The 10,214-nt window shown below is 40.0% G+C and overlaps 1 protein-coding gene across 1 annotated transcript in view; it reads right to left on the reverse strand.

Annotated features, from left to right (window-relative positions):
* The window catches only part of Herc2 (HECT and RLD domain containing E3 ubiquitin protein ligase 2), a 215,642-nt gene that overhangs the window by 96,329 nt on the left and 109,099 nt on the right, over positions 1 to 10,214 (reverse strand). The window contains exons 46-52 of the mRNA XM_004644472.2: positions 9,469 to 9,776; positions 9,239 to 9,375; positions 8,644 to 8,742; positions 5,444 to 5,612; positions 5,217 to 5,342; positions 3,274 to 3,382; positions 2,997 to 3,156 (exon numbers count right to left, since the gene is read on the reverse strand). Of these exons, the coding sequence (XP_004644529.2) occupies positions 2,997 to 3,156; positions 3,274 to 3,382; positions 5,217 to 5,342; positions 5,444 to 5,612; positions 8,644 to 8,742; positions 9,239 to 9,375; positions 9,469 to 9,776 (1,108 nt within the window). The remainder of the gene's footprint in view (positions 1 to 2,996; positions 3,157 to 3,273; positions 3,383 to 5,216; positions 5,343 to 5,443; positions 5,613 to 8,643; positions 8,743 to 9,238; positions 9,376 to 9,468; positions 9,777 to 10,214) is intronic.

A 10,214-nucleotide genomic window follows, 5' to 3' on the forward strand; every position in this document is an offset into this window, starting at 1 on the left:
TTTTTTTTTTTTTGGTGGAACCGGAGATTGAACTCAGGCCCTTGTGCTTGCCAGGGAAGTGCTTATTCCACTGAGCCATCTCCCCAGCCCCACTAAGAGAATTTTTAAAATACTGTAAAACAAATGACAATGAAACTCCTATGTATCAGCATTGCAGGACTCAGTTTTAAACCTCATTTTGAAATAAAATTTAAATAAAAAGGTAACAATGAAAAATTAATAATCTAAGCATTTACTTCAAAAAAGAAACATAAATCTATCTCAACCTAAATCTCATGAGAAAATGAGAGGAATGGTAAAGACACAACAGCAAACCAAAGCCAGGTTTGTTTTCTGAACATTAAACTGATCAACTAATTCCAGACTAATGGGGACAAAAGTATTCAAGGTAAAGCTCAAAAAGGGGACAGCTCTACAGATTCAACAAATGATACAGCTCTCCTGAGACAATTAAAACTAGAAACCTTCTCAACATGATAAAAATTATATATAAAAAACTCACAGTTAACATGACATTCAACTGAAAGTTTTTCCTCTAAGAAGGAAGACTAGAATGCCCACCTTTGCCACTTCTATTCAACAAAGTAACAGATAATCTAGACAAGAAGGAGAGAGGGAGGGAGGGAGATAAGGTGGGAAGGAAAATGAAGGGACCTGAACTGAAAAAGAAGAGCTAAAACTGTATTTACAAATTACATCAGTATGTATGTAGAAAACTCGAAAGCATATGTACACAGAAAAACCATTAGAGATAATAAAGTCCACCAAGTTGCTAGTAGATACACATAAAAAAAAAATTCTATACACTAGCAATAAATATACCAAAAAGGGAAAAATATTCCATTAAAATAGCAGACAAACACTCAGAAGTAACATTCACTGAGAAAATGCAAGGAGGGCAAGGCAAGAGGTATGAGGAGGGTGAAAACGCCAGGTGTGTATCATGCACATGGACAAGTCTGCCAAAATGAAAACCATCAATCTGTATAACCAACATGCATGAATTTTGAAAGTGGAAAAAAAAACAAGGAGTAGAACTGCACACTGAGAATCACAATGTATTACTGAAAGAAATTACATATCCTGTATCACCAAAAGCATAAAAAAGACGCAAGTGGAAAGACATTCCTACCACAGAGACTGGAAGGCTTAACGTCCACATGATGGTACTGCCCAAATTACTACAGAGATTCAGTGCAATTCCTATGAAAATCCTGATGGTTTTTTCTAATACAGGTGAAAAAATTCCTATCCAAATTCATACAGAATTTCTTTCTTTCTTTTTTTCTTTCTTTTTTTTTTTTTTTTTTTTTCAGTACAAGGGACTGAATTCAGGACCCTGCACTTGCCAGGCAAGCACTTATTCTACTGAGCTGTCTCCCTGGCCCTCATATGGAATTTCAAGGGACAATAAATGGCCAAAACAATCTTGAAAGAGAAGATGCAAAAGGACTCACTCCCCAATTTCTAAATTTACTACAAAGCTATCACAGCCACCTATCACAATGGTGTGGAACAGACAAATAAACCAACTCAGAATGAACTCTCACATTTAAGGCCAACTGACTCTCAACAAGGGACTAGCTCAATAAGGCCTTTCAGTGGTGTGCGGTGAACACTTGACATGCACACGCCAAAAAAAGTCAGATGCCTAGGTTACACCATATTTTAAAATTAACACAAAATAAATCAAAGAACCCAATTTAAGAACTAAAACTACAAAATTCTTAGAAACACAGTCTAATCTTTATGACCACTGCCAAACTGACAACAAAAACAAGACACCAAATGTACAAATAATAAAAGGAGAAAAGCTAGACTTCATTAGACTTTAGAACTTTTGTGTGCCATAGGACCCTGTCCAAAGTAAAATGATGTGGAACTGAACAAAAAAAGGGGATGCAGATGAATGTCCATTTTGTATCTGTGTATTCAAAGTGGTTAGGATAGATATATTGTTACATTCTCTTAATGAATAGAGGGATTTGTTCTAATGGTGCTTGTAAATAGGATATCAAGTCCGCATCTTGTACAGCAATTAACCACTAGGAAGAAAGTATGCAATGTGTTAATTATTGAACCTGTCCTACCAATTTGGTTTGAAACTGTCTCATCGCTATTTGTTTCTCAATAAAATTATGGGGGAAAAAAAAGTAAAATGATGACCCACAGAAAGAGATAAAATAAGGTTATAATATCCATAATGTACAGAAACCACCTACAAGTCAACATCAGATACTTTTAAATAGGCAAACAACTTGAAAACCTATTCCCCTCCCCAAAAGAAGGTATACACATGGCAAAAAAAAATAAAGATGCTCAACATAGTTTATTATTAGGACAGTCACATCAAAATCACAAGATGCTACTTTTCACCACTGCAGGCTGGCCACACTCAAAACCTATAAAATTGCAGGTACTGTTGAGGAGGGTGAGAAACTGGAAGCTTTTTGCATTGCTGGTGGAAATACAAAATTGTACAGTCACTAGTGCAAATATTTTAGCAGTGGCTCCCAAAATTTGAGAACTGCCACAAGCCTCTGGCAAGCCACCAGAGGCACATACCCAGAGGTTTTGAAAACAAGGACTCACACAGATACCTGAACACTGAGGCATATAAGAACATATATAACAGCCGAAAGACGCAAGCAATCCAAATGTCCATTAACAGTTGAAAGGATAAACAAAACAAATACATCCCGTTAGTCCAACTCCTCTGCTAATTAAAACAAAACCCCAGTTACCAGTGGGCGGCACTGCTTCTTTTAACTGTTCTCACTCTGCAGTACTCTGCACATATTTACAACCCTAAAAGAACACATTGCATGGGCCTGACATATAGCTCAGCAACACGGTGTCTGCCTAGGAAGTCTGAGGTTCTGAGTTAAATTCCCAAGTACCAATACCAAATAAATGAGAAAAAATAAAATGTTTCTAAAAGAATACATTCCAGTCCACTGGTGTTCACAGTAATTATTTCACTAGTCACAATTGACAGATAACCATTCTGTCCTACCTGGTTCATTTATTCTGCCAAATGTATGCCTAGTGTTGTGCTTTTTGGTCTTGAAACATGTTTCACAAAAGTCAAAGTCATCACAGTTTCTGCATTTGAATCTGGATCCATTGATAGGAAACATTTGACAGCCATCACACCTATTTTTAAAAGTCATTGAGTTGATTAAAAAAAGAGAGAGATTATTTATTAAACTTAATTCAAAGAAAGCCCTTCTTCCCAAAACAAATGTAGCAATCATAAAAATTAGAACTTACGTAACACCAGGATGTACACTAGGCACCAACTCCATTTCTGACAACAACCCAGTCCAATGAGATTGCTGGGGAAAGTCAACAATGATGTCTTTTCCATTGGCACTGAATGCTAGGACAACAGAACAGAAACCACCAGAGACATCTTTACCACCAATAGAAAGCTACAATTAAAACGTACCGTTTTATATCAGAGTTTTTTTGTATTTTACAAACAGTACGTATCTTTTAGAAGCTGAAAGGTATGTGCTAAGTTACTTATGGATGAAATGAACTAGCTTCAAAATAATCAAAAGCAGACTGTGAATGAAGGAGCTTTGATGATAAGCTGACCACTGCTGAAGCTAAGTAACAGGCAAATGCAAGTTCATTATACTATATTCTCTACTTTAGAATATATTTCTCATTTTCTACCCAGAGGTTTATGATTACGCCATTTTTTTTTTCCCCTGAAACCGGGGACTGAACTCAGATCCTTGTGTTTGCCAGTCAAGCGCTTATCCTACTGAGCCATCTCCCCAGCCCCAATTACAACAAATTTTTAAAAAATTTCCATTTAGTACATTTGGTATGTTAGAAAATAAAAAACATTACTAATGTCTCTTATCCTTTAAGAAAAGCAAGATGCGACTCAAAATACTAAGAAACTGCATTCTTTTCAAAACCTGTCTCCGTTTTGATCTGTAAATCCTTTATTTATTTATTTGGGGGGGGGGGCCAGAACAGGGATTGAACTCAAGCCCTTGTGCTTGCCAGGGAAGCACTTATTCTACTAAGCCATCTTCCCAGCCCTGATCTGTAAGTCTTTTAAGAATCTCTTAAGCAAAGAAAAGTATTTTTTTAAAGTAAACTATCAAATTAGCCATTTGGGGACAGCCAGATAGCTCAGCCAATTAAAGCATCTACTTAGGCAGACACAGGGGCCGAGGGTTAAATCCCTGGCCTTTCGTGCTGGCCCGGCCCCCAGGTTGCACTGAGACAGACAACTGAGACTTGGCACGGTGGTGTGCACCTGTAATCCCAGCACTTTGGAGGCTGAAAAATAGGACAGATGACTACAAGTTCGATCTGTGTAGTAAGACCCTGTGGACCCTGTACTGAATACATTACAAAAAAACCAAAAGCAAAAACAAAAACAAAAAAACCCCACAGAATTTCTAACAATGCCCCCCATTTACATGAGAAGCACTACCACTGTGACATTAAAACTGTCTAGTGATAAAACAATAGGCATGTTTATTTCTGAAGCAACTGTTAACATAGAACCTATCTCTTAGAGTATGCCATGTTCTGGGAAAATTTCATACCATAATAAATATAAACATAAGAATAATATTTGTTTCCAGATTCTAAGGCCCATAGTTGGTACATTTCCATTTCTTAAACCTAGTCCTAAATTTTTATTCAGTATGAAAACCAAAAGCAGTCCCTAACAGCTGGAAGGTGGTCATTGCTTCCCTGAAGGTCAAATGATAGGGTAAGTTCACAGACCACCAACATCAGACAAGGCCATTTTGTGACCGATGGGTCAAGGCTAAAACAAAGCCCTCCTTAATCTTGTCTGATCAAAGTCAACTCTAAACCAAACAAATATAAATCACATTTCTCTATCCTGGCTAACATGAAAGACTACTTCTGTATCAATCTTAATTTTAAGATACTAAATCTTAAATATTACCTCTAGCTTTCTCAAGCTCTCTCCCAAACACCTTCCGTGAGCACTTGCTAACATCCTTTAAAGAGACACCCAATCCCTGGGTCTGTGTCTTCCCACACTCCAATGAACTAAAAAATCTGACTTCATTCAACTGCTGACATGCTGTATTGGTGGCCAAAAACACTTTCTTCACAGCTGAACTTCTTTTACTTTTAAATTATGGGAGCAGAGGAATTCTGAGTTAATAAAAAGCTAACATCTGGAACCGCTGATCCGTAGGTGATATTACCTTTCACAATTCCCACACTTTGATGAGTCACAGATCCCCACTTGTATTTTGGCGTGGTAACAGAGGCTTTGACCCGAACTTTATCACCAATTTTGATGTGAGAAGAAGAACTTGGTGGAGGATAGCCTAGAGATTTCAACAATAAATGTAACATAATTAGCATTCATTTCTGGGAATGCTGTCTCAAAGAAAAAAACACAAAAGCACTTACTATAGAAAGTGCTCACCTATAAGTTCCACGTGAATATACCTAACCCAGTAGGTGCCCCCTTTCTGCTGCCAATCACACTGCACATTGAGGTCATGCAATCCGTCTCTGTCCAATTTGATGACTTTGCCCACATCACCTTCACATACTTCTTCATATGTTCGACAGCATCTAACCATCATTCCCACCTAAAATTAAAATGAAAAGTCCAGTCCAATGTATTTAAGTAAGACGAATTATTTTAAGTAATCATAACCTCTACGATTCTGCTTAGCACCTGGAACGTATCTCAATTTTCTATGAGGGGGCCAGGGGTGTAAGTATTATTTACACTAAACAGAACCAGAGTCTGGACGGCTCCACACCTGGGACATCAAGTCCAAGAGATGAACCTATGCCATAAAGAGAGCTGTCGAAGATTACTGGGCTCACTCAAAAGCATGCTCTGTCAGAAAGACTCCCAGTGCTAGAAATGCACTGAGCCCTAAAGAAAATGTATTCCTCATCCTCATGATAATCATCTTCATACGCAATGAGCACCAGTGTATCGTTCTGGTAAATCCTCCTTGCAAAAACTAAAGCAAGCATTTATTCTGCCTTTCCTATAAAAACTACTATACAAAGTAACCAAAGCTGGCAAGAAAAGTCCCCCTAACCAAAAAGAACTTGAGCTAATAAATTTTAAAAGGATGACAAAGTTACAAATTACTGTCCTGCAGTGCCAACAATGGGGTCTAGGCAATGCACCAATGAGCATCTAGTGAGCTACAAGATTAACAGTTAATGGACAGCTTGCTCATGGAAGAAGCAGAGGGACAGGATCTCACCAGTCCCACACTGCATGCTGTCAACATGAGGCAGGACAGAGCACACTGCATCTAAAAAGCCCTCCTGCCTAAGGCTCAGCCTGAATCACTTTCCAACTCTTAAACATTAGAGACAAAGAAAGACATTAGCCAACACCACAAGGGAGCCACCAGAAAATCTAGAATACGATACATCTGAAGAATACGACATCTCGAATGGAATAGCGGGAAGACCTTGACGATGTCATAGCCTTAGACTGAAAAGAAACCATTGCCCTGTCGGCTCATCTGGGCACAGCCCATTTGTTACATCCTTTGTTCCAAAGGGAAAATGTTGACACCAGTGACTCGAAAGTGATTCTTCTCCCTTTGAAAGCATTCATTTTGCTAGAGCTATTAGAAACATTGCAGTATGCTGTATTGAAAGTAGGAATATAGTTTTTAAACCTTTTGAACAAACTGTGCATAACCAGTTATGAGATAAAACAACAAAATGCATGTTGCCTTTTTAATGTAAATACCCTTAGGTATCATTTAATAGTTTAAAAATATTGTGGTTTAGTAAAGTTGATACCTGGTTATAAATATGCCTTTATTTTTGGCTAGAAGAAGAATTATTTTTAGCCTAGATCTAACCATTTTCATACTCTTAACTGAGAAAGATTCAAAGAAATATCAAGTGCTATGCATTGAAACCTGTTTTTAAATGTTAAATGGCGCTATGTATATTATTGTAAAACAACGTTAATTTACTCAGATTTTCAGTTTTTACTGCCTGATATGTCTGTGTAAGAAGCCAAATTTTGTGTATTGTTACAATTTCAGGTTATTTATATTTGATGTTTTGTAAAACTGAAATTAACGAATATACTGTACTATGGACCAAATAAATGGCATCTGCATAATTGTCAAAAAAAAAAAAAAAAAAGAATACGACATTACCCATAACTCAACCCATGGACTTGGGAGGCTGACACAGGAGGATCACTGTGAGTCTGAGGCCAACCTGAGCCAAACAGCAAGTTGAAGCAGCCTGAACTACAAAATGATACCCTGTCTCAAAACAACCAATCAGTCAGTGGGACTAAAGGATGTCAAGTAGGGGTGTTATGAAATGAATGTTGTTTTCCTGAAAAGTCAAGTGTTGAAGCCCTATCCTTCCATGTAGCCATATTAGGAGATACGGCTGCTAAGGAACTAATTCAGGCTAAAAAGAATCAGAAGGGCGGGCTACTAAAAAAACAAAAGGATTAGTGTCCTTAAAACAACATATCAGAGTCACCTGCAGGCCCTACACCCTGCCCCACTCCATGTGTGGGTACAGTGAGAAGGCAGCCAGAAAGGAGTTCTTTGGCAGGGACCCTGGCCTCAGATTCTGCACCTCCAGAACTGTGACAAAGGAGTATGGTGGCTGAGGCCACTCTTACACGGTCACAGATTCCCACTTCTGATATAGCAGCCTGAGCTAGGACAAGAGAGAACTACTCTAGCTTAAAAGAGTTCTAAGACATACACAGCCAGGCTGGGCTAATATTTCAGTGGCACAAGTGCCTGACTGGCAAGTGCAAGATCCTGAGTTCAGTTCCCCATACCAGAGAGGGAGTAGGGAGAAAGGTAAGAGAGGGACAGAGGGAAGGAGGGAGGGAGGGAGAGAGGGAGGCAGGCAGGGAGGGAGGGAGAGAACCTAAAATACAGGGAGTATGATCTTGCTTATATTGGAATTACTAAACATAAAGAGCCGTTTTTCAACAAAATGAGGGAAACATGAGCAAGAACAGTGGCCATAAGATAATGTGAAGGAATTATTTTGTAAGGTAATGTTGGTTAAAGAGTAGTATCACTGTGTGAAAAATAAAATCCTTCATCAGGATACACTGATATATTTATTTGTAAAATGAGATACTTCTCAAGTTTGCTCAAATACGCTAAAATGAAAGAGTAAGAGTATGAAAAGGAAGCACTTAGGGTGGCTGAAGGAATACACAAAACATTACAAGTTAGCTGGCAATGAGAATCATATACGAGAAACAAGCAAATCTGCAATGTCACAATGGGGATAAGAGAAGAACACCACCTCTGTACCACTGCCACTGTGGACAGACCACCCTTGCTCTCCAGCTCTGGACCTCCTGTTCCCTGTCTAGCAATGTCTGCTAGCTGTGTGCCTAGCTCTCCCCCAGAGGAAGGACCTGAGCTACTGCTCACCACATGTTCCCTGACAGTGCACCGACTCTGCCCCATTACTCTATCCACTCCTTCGCCAGGCTATGGGGTTCCTCTGACTGGCTTCTGCCATAAGAAGGCAGGCTCTCTGAGGACAGAGCCTCTGTCCACTGAAGTCAGCATAGAGGAGAAGCTCATTATTCACTCAATGAAATAATGAGCCAGGCTCCAGCCTAGGACAATGACTCACCTGAATGTTCTCTCTGACATACACAGCATAATCATCATTACTCAAGAAATCAGCTCGCTTTTTATAAGTCTGGCTCTCCGTCACAACAGCACCCATAGACTACAAAATAAATACATTAAAAAAAGAAAATGAGAATGGCAAAACCTACTTTAAAGGAAAAAAAGTCTGTGAAATTTGTTAAGTATAAATACTATACATTCTCTATTAAAAAAATCATTTTAAAAATACTAAAACCAGTAACACAGCAGAAATGAAATGTCAGAAGCTGTTAAGTACAGGAAAATTTCAAGGCATTTCCAAATGAGTCCTACGAAACAATTTACTCTGGTAAGAAATCAACGTGTCATAAAACATGATTTTTTAATAAAATATTTCCCATGGCTAAACACAATTAGATGTTTAAACAACAGTCTGTTTTAAAGAAATCCCAATATAGAAAACCCAATACCAGACAACCTTGCTTTGTGCTCGCCAGAACGGCAGGGGACTCTTCTGGACAGTCCACAGGGGACACAGCTGGCGTTCTGAAGCAGCACAGAAAAGTGGCACACACAGAGTGCAGACCACCAGAGGCAGGGCGCATGCAGGTACTGACCAGGGAACAGGCCACGTCCTCCAGGCTCTCCACCACCTCTTCATCAGAATACTCATCAGACACTGTTTCTGCATCCGAGAGCTCTGTGATCTGGACATCGGAGTGGTCCAGCAGCCATCCTACCAAGGCCTCCACACCTAGACACAAACACACATGGGCCACCATGAAGACCAACAGTGCTAAAATGGGAACCCACAAGCAAACAAGCACCAGAAAGGAAAATGCAATACCAGGCAAGCTAGACGCATTCCCAGAAGCACCAGTGAGCGACTTCAGAGCAAACTCAATGTTCCTGCGAGGAAAGCCCATTTCCATGAGCTGTACCACAACTGGCAGAGCAGGGACTGGCGACTGCTTGCGCCTCTTCACCCTGGCAGGGCGGGTGTGCTGCACGGAGATCGGTGTTGTGGCCTCACTGGAGCTGCAGTCCTCGAAGCCTGGGCTCGAAGGATGAGTGGACTCCACAGCCAAGCACTGACACACGGCCAAAGCAGCAGCCTGGACAGACAAGAGTGGTATGGAGGCATGTACGAGTACCCTCACCTAATTTACACTCTAACAAACTGTGGAAGGCCCATGTCCACCAAAAGCTGCAGTACAGAAGTACAAGAAGCACAGATTTTTTCTTCTCGGTATTTAGGACAGCGTCTATAGTGTGTACAGGGTCTCACTATATAGATCAGACTTGTAGTGATTCTGCTTTCAGCTTCCCAAGTGCTGGAATTACAAGTGCATGCTACCATGCCCAGTCGCAATTGCTGTCTCATCGTGCCCTGAGGGCGGGGCCAGCATGGTACAGTGGGATCCAACCCCCAGTCCCTGCGCTCTGCCTAAGCAGGTGCTTTAGCCCGCTGAGCTATCAGGCCAGTCCTACAGGGGTATATTTTAAATAAACTGATAAAACATCAATACAAAGTTTCTTAGTTTAATACAGGGGGGCCGGGGAGATGGCTCAGTGGAATAAGCGCTTCCCTGG

Source organism: Octodon degus, unplaced genomic scaffold (genome assembly GCF_000260255.1).
Source record: "Octodon degus isolate 3935 unplaced genomic scaffold, OctDeg1.0 scaffold00199, whole genome shotgun sequence".
Lineage (NCBI taxonomy): Eukaryota > Metazoa > Chordata > Mammalia > Rodentia > Octodontidae > Octodon > Octodon degus.